Raw genomic sequence first — 13,781 nt, forward strand, 5'->3', positions numbered from 1 at the left:
GGGTATTGACTTAGAGTCTAAAACTGTCAGCTTAAGGGGCATGTGCACTGGTGCAGTGTAAATATAAGAATGCCTGCCAGGTGGCGCACGCCTTTAATCCCAGCACTTGGGAGGCAGAGGCAGGCAGATTTCTGAGTTCGAAGCCAGCCTGGTCTACAGAGTCAGTTCCAGAACAGCCAGGGCTACACAGAGAAACCCTGTCTCGAAAAACCAAAAAAAAAAAAAAAAAAAAAGAATGCTGCCTTGTGTTGGTGTCCTTTTCTATATCCAGACATCTTTAAATATGTGTGGTTAATTTTGCCTTTTTTTATTTCAGACAATGAAATTATACAGTATATATGAAACAATTCACAAAGCCAGGGCTTTAATCCCAGCACTCAGGAGGCAAACAGATCTCTGAGTTCTAAGCCAGCCTGGTCTACAGAGCAAGTTCCAGGACAGCCAGGGCTACACAGAGAAGCCCTCTCTCAAGGGGACAAAAAGGAAGAAGCTATATACTATATGTAGTAATATATGAACTATATAGGAAAGTGTAGAAGGTATATTCCACATACCTGTCTTAAGACTGGGATGGGAGCCAAATCCCGTGATCGTGATATGCTCATACTGTGCTGTGAATTCAGAAGCTCAGAGAGGTCAAACAAGTTTTTAAGTTGATTGGTAACACTCAGCACCATTCGTATCTCTTAGATGGAGTGGAAGCAACCAGTCTCACCTTAGAATTGATTGGGTAACTGGATGTGGCTGAGATAATAAAAAAAATGAGATGATGGGCCAAATATATAGCAAGTTTGAACTTGACCAGACAGTTCTAGATTAGAGCGTGTCAAAGAGGAGATAGATAGTCATGCATTCTTGAGGATGTTCAGAGGTGGTGACTTGAAATTAATGCAGAACTCCCAGGCATGGTCTTTAGCACACGCCTTTAATCCCAGCAGTCAGGCAGAGACAGGCAACTCTCCAGCCTGGTCTACATACGTTACAGGACAACTGACGGGGGGTGGGGGTGGGGGGCACTACACAGAGAAGTCCTGTCTCAAACAAAACAAAACAAAAACTGAAAGGAAACTAGCCAATTTGACTTTGACCAAGATGCTAAAGAAAGTTAAAGGTTAGAATACTCCATAGAAAGCAACATATTGAGCTATAGAATGGGAGATGAAGTTAAAGATAGACAGAGTCACTGGTTAGAACACAGACTCGGAGGGGGGGGAAGTAAGCAGATAATAAAAGCCTTTCAAGTTCATTTTTGTGTGTGACTTAGTTCTTTGCTTATACTAGTTGTGTAGAACCAACTGGTGACTAAGGAGTACTTCTGCTTTCGTCTTGAGTATAGGGAGGACTGGGAAAATTGCTCAGCAGCACTGCACTCCCATGGTAGTTACAATTGCCTGTACTCGAGCATGGGATCTGCCACCTTCTTATGATGCACATACATACACTCAGATGTACACACATACACATAAAATAGACTCACATGGGTTAGAGTTAAAAGTATACACTACCAGGCCAGACCCAGCCCAAAAAGCTGCCTTTATTTAAAAGGGGGGTTGGAGGGGGAGCTAATCTCATCTACATAACTCATTCCATACCGTCCAGGGCTATACAGTGAGGTTTGGAGCCCAGTGATAGAGTGCTTGCCTAAAATCTGTAAGGCCCTGTTTCATCCTTAGCACTAAAGCTGGATAGGAGGACAACCAGAAAAGCTAATGGACTTATAACAAATTAAATCTTGCAGCAGAGGATGAATTTATGAAAAGAAAGTTAAATGTTAAGACATCTGTTTGTGGAACTGTAGAGATGACTCAGTGGTTGGGAGTGCTGGCTGCTCTTACAGAGGACCAGAGTTCAATTCCCAACAACCACATGGCAGCTCACAACTGTCTCTGACTCAAGTTCCAGAGCATCTGAAACCCTCACACAGACAAAGCATACAGGCAAAACGCCAATGTAAAGACATTTGTTTGGCTTAGTTACTAATGGGCTCGTTTCAGGGTAGGCAGAGATTTTAGTCTCATCCTCCTAGATTATTCTCAGCTCTATCTAGTTGGTTCTGCATTTCCATCTATGGTCCCATGGGGTAGCACAGAGTGGCAATACGTAGATAAAAAGATCAGAGAATTACATGGTGAATGACTCTTCAGTTAGAATAATAATGGTGGTTTGTTCATTTAATAAGCATTTATGGAGTATCTACTTTGTGCCCTCCACATACAGATAAATGTAAGAGACCCGTTTGCCTGGGTTCACTATTACCTTGTGGGGGGGATGGAAGCAGGCTTGCGCCTCTCTCGGTGATGAAGTGCTTCACTGTCACTGATTTCTCTTCACTGCAAATGTCAAACAGTTCTGATTGGTACTGAGCTTGGGGTTGAATAGTTAGGTTATCACTAGACACATAGACCTGAGGCTTTGCTAGAGAACGTCAGGCCTTGACAAGGGGTGACCACATCCACTTCGTGTAAGACTCAACTAGAAAATGACTTTCTGTTCTTGGTCTGTGTTGGGAAGCAGGTAGAGGTTGCAGAATCAGTTATGTTAGCCTAAGGATGAGGGACTAAGGAACTCTGGTATTCTATCCTGAAAACCCACCCTGTGACACAAGAACAAATACTTAGGAAATGCCTTTCTAAGTGTTGGTGTTCATCTACATTAACTCAGATGTCTCAAACATTGAGCTTTCTATTGGCTGGTTTAGTTCATTAGTCACTTTCTGTTATTCCTATTTTAAAAAGTTAAATAAGGTACTTGTTCTGGGTCACACAGGTTAGGAATAATAGAGACTGAGATACATGCCTAGGCATGTAATCAGTTTTTTTGTTTTTTGTTTTTTTTTAATGGGGGACTCTATATATTGCCAGAATGGTCCAGAATTCCAGAGCTTAAGAGATATGTCTGCTTCCCAAGGACTTATGACAAGGCATGTGTTACCTCACCCCATCAACATAGTGTAAGCTCTTAACTCCTGTGCTCTGTGGAGAGGGTTACGATTGTTCTCTGTGACCCAAATGACACCACTGCCAAGAATAAAAGTACCACCACAACTACTGGGCTTTTAATCCCAGCACTCAGGAGGCAGAGGTAGGAGGATCTCTGAGTTTGAGGCCATCCACGGCTACATAGTAAGACCTTGTCTCCCCCTCCGAAAAAACAAACAAAACCGTATACATATATGCATACATATTGTATAATAAGTGTCTTCTAGTACATATCTATTAGCTCTAAGCAGTTTAGTATGTCTTTTTTGTTGTTGTTGTTTTGTTTTGTTTTGTTTTTGTTTTCTGAGACAGGGTTTCTCTGTAGCCCTGGCTGTCCTGGAACTCACTCTGTAGACCAGGCTGGCCTCAAACTCAGCTATCCACCTGCCTCTGCCTCCCAAGTGCTGGGATTAAAAGCGTGCGCCACCACTGCCCGGCTCAATTAAGCATGTCTTTATGGAATGTTTCCAGTACTAATCTCTCAACTAGACAGAAGCCAGTGTTATCATTTTTTCTTAAAGATTTTTTTCCTGATTTAAAATCTCATCATTTTTATTGCAGGAAATTAGAAAGTCTTAGAATTAAAAGGTTCTTAATGGCTTCACAGCCCAGAGCTAGATGCCATTGTTAACACTCGGAAGTAGTTCTTGCAGATAGCTTTCAAGAAAATGGCAGTCCTTGATTTAGAGCCATCAAGTCTTTTTCACAAGGGGTCAGGGTTACTTGAATAAGTTCTAAGGATTTTCCCTCTGTCTTCTGGCTAGGTTTCTGCCTCAATGCTCAAGCAGTTCCCCAACAGTGGCCTGAATCCAGGTCTCTTTAATGTGGGGCCCCAGCTATCTCCTCAACAGATTGCCATGCTGAGCCAGCTTCCACAGATACCCCAGTTTCAGTTGGTAAGTGGCGCACTTTCTTCCTGTTGCTGAAGACACTATTTGCTTCTCTTTTCACCTTTGCATTAACTTCCTTCTTTCTGTCACTTGGTGTTCAAACGTTTATACAGATGGTTAATTATGACTAAAAGTTGATAGATCAGTTTGCCTGAAGGTAACCTTAGCTCTAGACCAAGAACTTGGCTATGGATGCTTTTGGCATACTGACCTGCCCTGTAGCATGCAGTCTTTCCATGCCGGTCTTAGGAAGCTGTGGTTTCCTCATTGTTTTGTAGGCATGTCAGCTTCTCCTGCAGCAGCAGCAGCAACAGCAGCAGTTGCTACAGAACCAGAGAAAGATTTCTCAAGCAGTGCGCCAGCAGCAAGAACAGCAGGTATGTGGGTGGAGAAGGTTCCCCTGGTGCTCGGGGTGAGAAGCGCCTTTTGGCTTAACAGCTAATTTGGTATACTGGCTTATCATCTGTCCATTTCTCTTGGGTCCTTTCTTAATGGATGCTGCACCCTCAGCTGGCAAGAATGGTGAGTGCTCTCCAGCAGCAGCAACAGCAGCAGCAGCAGCAGCAGAGGCAGCCTAGCATGAAGCATTCACCTTCTCATCCTGTTGGGCCTAAGCCACATTTGGACAACATGGTACCCAATGCGCTGAATGTGGGGCTCCCAGACCTTCCAACCAAAGGGCCAATTCCTGGATATGGTTCTGGTATGTTCTGTGTAGTGTGCTTGTCCAATCCTATAGTAGTGTTTGGCTTTGTATTACCTCCTTTTTTTCTTTTTTCTTTCTTTCTTTCTTTTTTTAAAGATTTATTTATTTTATGTATGTGAATACACCATCATTGTCTTCAGACACACCAGAAGAGGACATCAGATCTTATCACAGATGGTTGTGAGCCACCATGTGGTTGCTGGGAATTGAACTTGGGACTTCTGGAAGAACAGTCAGTGCATTTAACCACTGAGCCATCTCTCCTGCTCCCTTTTCTTATTAATATTATTTAATTTATTTTTTTAAAAAATTTCTGAAGCTGGCAGTGGTGGTACACACCTCTAATTCCAGCACTTTGGAAGCAGAGGCAGGGAGTTTCTGTGAGTTTGAGGCCAGGCCTGGTATACAGAATGAGTTCCAGGATAGCCAGGGCTACACAGAGAAATACTGTCTTGGGAAAATTTTTTTAAATTAAAAAAAAAAGTGTATTTTTTTTTAATATATTTTGCCAGTGTGTATGTCTGTGCACCACATATGTGCAGTGCCCTCAGAGTCTGGAAGAGGCTGTTGACTCCCTTAGAACTGGAATTACAAATGGTTATTAGCCACCATTGTAGGTGCTAGAAATCAAACTGTCCTCTGGAAGATAGTCAGGGGTATTAAGTGCTAAGCCATCTCCCCAGCCCCTCTATTTTCACAATACATGGTACGTGCCTATAGTCCTTGGCACTCACTGGTCACCCAGTATAGCATAGTCAGTCTCTGAGCTACAAGCCAGTGAGAAGCCCTATCCTTAAAACAAACAAAAACAAAAACAAAACAAAACAAAAAAGAAACAAGGTTGACATCTCCTAAGAAACAATACCAAAGGTTGATACCTGACCCCACATATGCACATAGTAACACACATGTGAGCATGCATGTACTTTTACATGGCATGTACTCAAACAAGCCAACTGAGTTTCCTTTAAATGCTGCACATGGCCAAGGTTGTGTCTATGAAAGGGTAACAAGGTTAAGTGTTTCACTTCACTAATGAAGCTGCCTTCTCAATGTGCACAAACATTTTAAGGCCATGCCTTTTTAAAGGTAGGTGGGACACATGTAAGGACATTTTTGGCATTGAAATTTTTTTTGTAAATTTTTTCCAGTAAATTTTCTCTTTAGAAGTGGGCAACATGCTGTAAGTAAAGTTCAGTCAGTGAGACAACCATGCTTTAAAAAACAATAGCCAGGCAATGGTGGCGCACGCATGTAATTCCAACACTCAGGAGGCCGAGGCAGGCAGATGTCTGTGAGTTCAGGACCAGCTTGGTCTTCATAGTGAGTTCCAAGACAGCCAGAGCTACACAGAGAAACCCCATCTTGAAATATACAGAGATACCGTAGCATGAGATAAATAGGTAAGTAGGTAGAGAGGTAGGTAGGTAGGTAGGAATGCAGACAGACAGACAGATAAAATAGCTGTGTTTAGTGGCATATGCCTGAGATCTCAGTGCTTGGGAAAGTGAGCCAAAAATGGTGCAAATTCAAGGCCAACCTGAGCTGCATGGCAAGATATTAGAATTGATCTTCCTTTCTTCCTTTCTTGACCTCAGCATTTATTTTGGTAAAGAAAAACCAATCTCCATAAAAAAGGAAAAGAGAGCGAGGAGACATAGATTTCTGTTCCTGAACCAGTCCTTGATTGGACAGGTGGCTGTCTTTTATCCTGACCTAGGAATTCCAGCTCAATCTAGGAGGTAGTAAAGATGAAGGTGTCCTTGACCCTGGGAGTCTCAGTTTTCCACAGCTGTCTTCTTATGGATGACCTGAGAACTGATTTAAACTCAGAATAGCCTCTCCAGGCTAGAAGTGGCAGAGCAAATATACAAAGCCAGGCTTCTGTCCCCAGTGTTGGCAGAATACCTTTCCTCATCTGACATAAGACAGGCCCTTGCTGTGCTTGCCTAGACTACTCTCTTCTCTGCCTATGGACAGCCAGTGTGGCCAGTGGGGGGAGCCTCCCTTAAGAACTTGGGACGATTGCCAGGCATGGTGGTGGCACACCTTTAACCCCGGCACTGAGGAGGTGGGAGGCAGAGGCAGGCGGATTTCTGAGTTCAAGGCCAGCCTGGTCTACAAAGTGAGTTCCAGGACAGCCAGGACTACGCAGAGAAACCCTGTCTCGAAAAACCAAAAAAAAAAAAAAATAGCCCTTGGGACGGTCCACTGGAGATTCAGTAAGGGGTGGAGCTTGCTGGCAGAGCTGCTTACTATGCATGTGGAGGTTCGGACTTTAGACTTTTGAGACAGCATACGAACATAAAATAGGACACCTTATCCTTTTGCCTCCCCTGTCTGTTTTGTTTTGTTTTGGGTTATTGGTAAAGTAGGCCAGCCTTAAATTCCCAGAGATCTGCCTGCCTCTGTCTCCTAAGTGCTGGGATTAAAGATGGGTGCTGCTACCACCCTGCTTACCTTAACCTCCCTTGTCAGAAGGTACAAGGGAAAGTCAAAGGCGACTTTTTCATTTTTCAATCCATGTCCATTACTCACCCCAAATGCATGTCACTACTTGGGAAGAAAACTGACTTCCATGGCCAGGGTAGTTTAGCTTGGTGACTCTTTTTTTTTTTGGTTTTTCGAGACAGGGTTTCTCTGTGTAGCCCTCGCTGTCCTGGAACTCACTTTATAGACCAAGTTGGGATTAAAGGCGTGCGCCACCACACCCGGCTTTGGTGACTCTTGATACTTTTACATGCATGAGTAAAGACTATATCACTGTGGTTGGGATGTATCTTAGTAGAAGATTTGCCTACTCAAAGTTCTGGGTTCATCTTCAGTAGCAGTCAGAAAGAAAGGCAACGAGCAAGGCATGTTTATAATCACAGCACCCAAGAAAAGAGGCAGAGGGACCACAGCCAGTTGAAAGCTATCTGGTCTACTTATCACCTTCCAGGTCAGCCCAAGCTCCATAGATAGACCCGATCTCAGAAAAGAAAGGGAAAGGAAAACTGTAGAGTATCCGGAAACCAGTGGTAGGCAAAACAAGCCTTTCATTTCAGCATATAAAACCCAGGAAATAGATCCAGAAGGATCATGAATTTGAAGTCAGCGTGGAATACATGAGACCCTGTCACCAAAAATAAATTAATAAATGAATGGATGCAGGTTTATCCCAGTGATTGTCATCAAACATCTGCAGTGTTTGCTGTCTGCTAAGAAGTGATGTGTTAGTGATGATCCTGCTCGGTTTTGGCTTTGGTTTTTTTGTTTTGTTTTGGTTTGTTTGTTTTTTTTAAAACAGCATATACCTTTTCTTATTTAAACACAGTTTTTTCTATTATTTTGTGTTTGTGTTGTGCCTGAATGCATATCTGTACACCATACCATATGTTCACAGTGCCTCTGGAGACCAAAAGAAAATACTGGAACCCCTAGAATTGGAGTTACATATGGTTGTAAGCCATCATATGGGTGCTGGGAATTGAACTCAGGTCCTCTGCAAGAACAGCCAGTGCTCCTACCTGCTGAGCCATGGCTTCAAGCCTGAACACAAAAATGTTACCAGTGTCTTATTAGGTAGTTATGCTATTTGTGATTATTTTGCTGATTCCTAATTGTTTATAAATGCTAAAGATCAGAGTTCACCAGACAAAAACACGTTTTTACTTTAACATTTTACTGAAATTTTGTGATTTGGATTCTATTCCTGTTAATTTTCTGGAGGCAGGATCTCATTCACCTCACTGTGTAGACCAGGCTGGCCTCAAACTCAAGAGAGAGCCTCTGCCTCCCAAGTGCTGAGATTAAAGGTCTGCGCCACATCTTATCTAGTTCTTTTTCTTAAATAATAAATGTGTTTTATGACAAGCCATGCTACTTCACCTAGAACTTGTTCCATAACTTACTGTCCTTGAACTTGATCCTACCCCAGTGTCCCAACTTTTGTGATATCACTATGCCTACATGCCTGCCTGTTCTGAGGAATGTACTAAGCCTGCAACAATAAGATTTTACTGAGAATATCTTTCAAATATAACATAGGGCTTGAGTTTTTATAAAAATATTAAATATTAACGGTAAAGATCACAAAAAATCCTGAGCATGATGATGCATGCCTTTAAAGCCAGCCTGGTCTGTATAGCAAGCTCCAGGACAGCCAGCACTACATGAAGAACAAACAACACACACACAAATGCTTCAGACTTTCTGATGCTGAGCATTTTAAATTATATGCAGAGCTGGGCGTGGTGGCGCATACCTTTAATCCCAGAACTTGAGAGGCAGAGGCAGAGGCAGGCGGATTTCTGAGTTTGAGGCCAACCTGGGCTACAGAGTGAGTTCCAGGACAGCCAGGGCTTCACAGAGAAACCCTGTCTCAAAAAGCCAAAAACCAAAAAACAAATAAATTGCCGGGTGTGGTGGCGCACGCCTTTAATCCCAGCACTTGAGAGGCAGAGGCAGGCGGATTTCTGAGTTCGAGGCCAGCTTGGGCTACAGAGTGAGTTCCAGGACAGCCAGGGCTACACTGAGAAACCCTATCTCGGGAAGGAAAAAAAAAAAAAAAACAAATTATACGCAGAATACTTCTGGGTGAAAAGGTAACAAGGACGACCGTCTGGTTTTTGTTGTTCTGGGTTTGTTGGGTTTTGGTTGGTTGTAAATATTAGGGTCCCTCTAAGTAGCCTGTCCTAGAACTTTATACGGAGCAGACAGTCCTTGAACTCACAGAGATCTGCCAGCCTCTGTCTCCCAAATCCTAGGATTAAAAGCCTCTTTTATTGTGTTTTCTCAAAATGTCTCGAATGACAAGCCACCTATAGTGGCCCCACCTGTCATCCCAGCACTCGGGAGACAGAAGCTGGAGGGTCAGGAGCTACATGAGATCCTTTTCAAAAACAAAAAAATAGGGCTGACAAGATGGCTCAGCAGGTAAAGTCACTCGCCACCCCTAATGCCCTGAGTGTAACCATGGTCTGACTCAGTTGGTACAAGGAGATAACGATCTCCTGCATTCTCTGACCACACAAATGCAAGGTGTGCAGGCACCTGGACACCATGATGAATCCATGAATGATGGCTGTTTAATCCTCACTGCCTTTTCTGAAATAAATAGTTTCTAATTCTCTGCTTTTAGCAAAATTTAAAATATTCCTAGTTGGCTTTTCGGGTGATAATGACCCGTCTACAGTTTGGGTTGCATTGTCTCAGTCCAGAGGGAAGGGCCTATGTTGCGGTAAATCTCCAACCAAATATTCCCCGGCAATGAAAGCCCGACTCAGTATGAATACATGCTCTATGCCTAGATTGGGCAGATCTACCGCTACACTGCCCCCTTCCACATCTATGAGACCCCTTAGAACTTGTGGATTCTCCAGGCCCCATGCTTCTGCTCTGCTTTTCTCCCTCTCCCATTTTCTCCTTCTCTCTCTCACCTTCTGCTCCACTTTCCCTTTATCTGCCTAGTCATCAGCTCTCCTTTAGTTTACAAATTAAGGTGGGAAGCAGGTTTACTAGAAATCACCCCTGAGTGCTGACTCATTCCTTGTTCAAAGCCACTCACTGGAGAACAAAATTAACATCAAATATAATTAGCCCCAGGGCTATCCACAACATTTCCCCCTTTCTGGCCAATTAAAAGACTATTTTCTCTCAGATATAATTGAACATAACTATTACTATTTTGTAATTTACAAAGTACGGGAGACCTAACACCCAGTCCATCATGTTTGTTAATTAGACAGAACCTCTGTCATCTATCCTTACTTAAAAGACTTATAATTCTACATCTGGTTATGTCTTGGCTTTAGATTGAATGCCATCTGAAAACCATCCTCTCAAAACTATTCCTCTCAAAATAGAAAGCCTGGGTTAGCTAGGAGACTGTAGTTTTTCAACCCCATCAGAAATCCAAGAACAACTGATATTAACTGAAAATATATAGGAAGCCTAAAACAGCTTCCAAAACTTAGCCAATCCATAGAGACCATTGATCACTTGGACAGTCCCTTACTTCACGTTAGAGCATCAGTCTTCATCCTACTGGCCAGGGTCATCTGACAGACTTAGAGAAACAAGAATATTAAGGACTAGCGTATTCTGTCTTGGCAGAATCAAGCTGTCCTAACCTGTAATTGTGTCCTTTCTTTGGACAGTATTATATCTGTAGAATGAAATGAGGCAATTCTTGCCTAGTGGCTGTTTCTCCACAACTGAAGTAACTCAAAGATGCTCAGTTTCTTCTTTGAATCCAAGACCGGGAAAGCTGTCAGGAGCAGACTAGTCTTCAACAAGTGAATAAATAACATTAAACGTCACATTCTATGGACTTCGGATGTTTTTGAAAACCAACTATGTGAAGTAATCTAGTCTGTTGTCTGTTAACTACTCTCAGCTATTTTTAATTAAAATAACTGAAAACACCCTAACAATAAACTCAGAGCCATGAATTTCCTATTTGGCCCTTAACTCACAGGCTTAAACATCTCAGATCTGTTTATAGTAACAGCAATAGAAGGACTAGGTCTAAGCCCTGTATTTAAAATTTTTAGTATCAAAGACAACGTATAATAACCACCCCCAGTCCCAAAGCCTAGGGAACTGGGACAATGACTCTTCATAACTTCTTCAAGCTGAATATGGGTGTTGAGATATTTTTGAAAGGAGGGGAAGGGGAGGGAAATGGGGGAGTTAGTTGGCCTTAAGAAGGCCACACCAATGATTGTATTAGTCTCTGATGTCTGTGTCCTAACTGGATCTGGATGAAAAACCAAGATATCAGGAGTTCAGGCAGGTCAGTTCAGCATGTCTGACGATAAAGATGACCAAGGTTGTATGTTCTGTAATATATAAATCTCAAAACAAAATTTTAGTATCATCAAGATAAACTTTTTTGTTTGATTCTCTGGAATCTAGTTCTCAGGGGGCCTCCCTCTATCAGATCTGATCCATACAACTCTGGAAGGAGTAAACACCTTAATCACCTTTCCCCCAATCAGCACATCCTCCAGCCGTAACCAGGAAAACCTGTGGCTTGCCTTCTGTCCCAGAGGAACAGTAAAACAACTACAATACTCAAAATCACACACATTTTAGCCAATTTAGGCCTTTCTAATTTGTCATGTCAGGATTTAAACCCAAAATTCCCATGGAGCCCACGTTAGCTAGACTATGAGTCTCCTGCAGACTTTATTATACCATCTTTAAAACAATTGTTTCACGCTTCTCTTTTTTCCCTTTCCCTTTCCCCTTTCCTTTCCTTTCCTTTCTATACCTACTTATAAGAAGCAGCTTGTCTAGCCGGGCGTGGTGGCGCATGCCTTTAATCCCAGCACTTGGGAGGCAGAGGCAAGAGGATTTCTGAGTTTAAGGCCAGCCAGGGCTACACAGAGAAACCCTGTCTCAACCCCCCCCAAAAAAAAAACCAGCACCACCCCAAAATATGGTTTCTAAGTAAAATTCCCTCCTTAAGTTTCAGATTTATCTAATTTTATTTAAATGTTTATTTAATGTATTGTTAATATTAAACTATTTGTAATATTTATATAGTAATAAGCCCATCGAAGGGTAGAGCTGTACATTATGGAAATTATGAAGATTAAAGTATGGCCACCAAGATGGCGAAGTGACTAGAAGTGCTTCCAGCACGCCTGGCAATCTGCATTGTTCCCTGGGACCTGCAGGTAGCAGTACAGAACAGATTCAGTTGGTTCCCTCTCCCCCTCTCTCCCTCTCTCTCTCTCTCTCCCTCTCTCTCTCTCCCTCTCCCCCTCTCTCCCTCTCTCTCTCTCCCTCCCTCCCTCTCTCTCTCTCTCTCTCTCTCTCTCCCTCTCCCTCTCTCCCTCTCCCTCTCTTTTTCTTCCTTCCTGTCCCTCCTTCCCTTTCTATATCACACACTCACACACATTTTCTCTGTCTAAGTGTATAATTTTTAAATTTTTAATGAAAGCAGAGAAATTTGTGTCCATAGTAGGATAATTGTATTAAATACCAGTTGTGTTAGGGCTCACCTTGTGGGTGACAGTTTCTCACAGTTATTGTGAAATAGTAGTTTCTTTTATGTATTTATCTTCAGTATTGGTGGCGTCACCCAAGATCTTACACTTGCAGTCAGATACTCTCACTTTCTAATCTATAGTGAACTGAATGGAGAATCTAAGAACGGGAGTGAAGACACAGCTTAAGGAGAAGTTAATTTGAGAGTTTCCTCCAGGATAAATGAGCCTGACCAAATGGTAATGGTGCAGTGCTGTGGGCAGAGGCAGGAGGGGGTGATTCTGGCAGGAACAGATAAGATAGGTAAAGGGTTGTATTTGCAAGGATGACAAGAAGTAAGAGGCGAAATGAGTCCCAGGCAAGAACTGAACCAGGTCTTATCTCCATTGTACCTTGGCCTCTAATACAGGGACAGGCTTGAATTAGACTATTTATAAATATTCATTAAGTTGAACTCAGTTGCTTCTTTGACCAGGCTTAAGACTCTGTGTGTGAGTTGGAGAATCAGAAGAAAGCTACCATGGACTGAGGAAGTTTGGTCTTGATGAGTTCACAAGTAGATAGAGGTCACCTGAGTGCAGCCATTAGGGCATGGTCCACATCCCAGTGCCATACCACTTACTACATGACAGCAAGAGGAGTGCTTGCTGGTGAGTTTGGTGCCTTAGCAGGCCGAGCAAGCACAGTGCTGTGGACTCCATGCAGTCCCCCACATGCCTGTCCTCACTAGGCTTTCCTTTACAGCCCTGGGTTAGAGGGTGGACCTTCCCAGGGCTTGTTGAATCTCCTGTTCTTACTCTGTGCTGGCCTTGTGCTGGCACAGACGTCCCCTTTAAGCTTGGTGCGATCTGCTCGGTTCTTCCCTTTTCTACACTTGACGAGTCACAGAAAAACTCAACAGCTTAAGTTAAATATCATTAATTTGCTGAGTTAAAAGACAGTTTAGAACAACTTGAAAGAAAAGGATTATATGAGGACAGTCTTCTCCTCTCCTTACCAATCCTCGTGTCTTCTGTTATCCTCGCCAAAAGCCATGCTTCCAGAAGCCTGCAGCTGCTCACCTTCACCACTTTCCTTTCAGAGGCAGAAGTGTCGTGTGTTTAAGCCACAAGGACTCCCAGACAACCCTCTGCCTCCCAGTGCCCCTGGTCTCCAGGCTCATTTCCTTCCCATTATTGAAGATGAGTTTGGTGGGTTGGTTGGTTATCTAATCTCCAGGCTGGAGAG

The 13,781-nt window shown here is 42.9% G+C and overlaps 1 protein-coding gene across 2 annotated transcripts in view; it reads left to right on the forward strand.

Moving 5' to 3' along the window:
• Nucleotides 1–13,781, forward strand: part of Tnrc6b (trinucleotide repeat containing 6b) — a 229,774-nt gene that overhangs the window by 186,829 nt on the left and 29,164 nt on the right. For both annotated transcript variants that reach the window (NM_144812.3, NM_177124.4), the window contains 3 exons: nucleotides 3,743–3,874; nucleotides 4,147–4,245; nucleotides 4,379–4,571. In NM_144812.3, the coding sequence (NP_659061.2) occupies nucleotides 3,743–3,874; nucleotides 4,147–4,245; nucleotides 4,379–4,571 (424 nt within the window). The remainder of the gene's footprint in view (nucleotides 1–3,742; nucleotides 3,875–4,146; nucleotides 4,246–4,378; nucleotides 4,572–13,781) is intronic.

The sequence above is a fragment of the Mus musculus genome, chromosome 15, assembly GCF_000001635.26.
Source record: "Mus musculus strain C57BL/6J chromosome 15, GRCm38.p6 C57BL/6J".
Taxonomy (NCBI): Eukaryota; Metazoa; Chordata; class Mammalia; order Rodentia; family Muridae; genus Mus; species Mus musculus.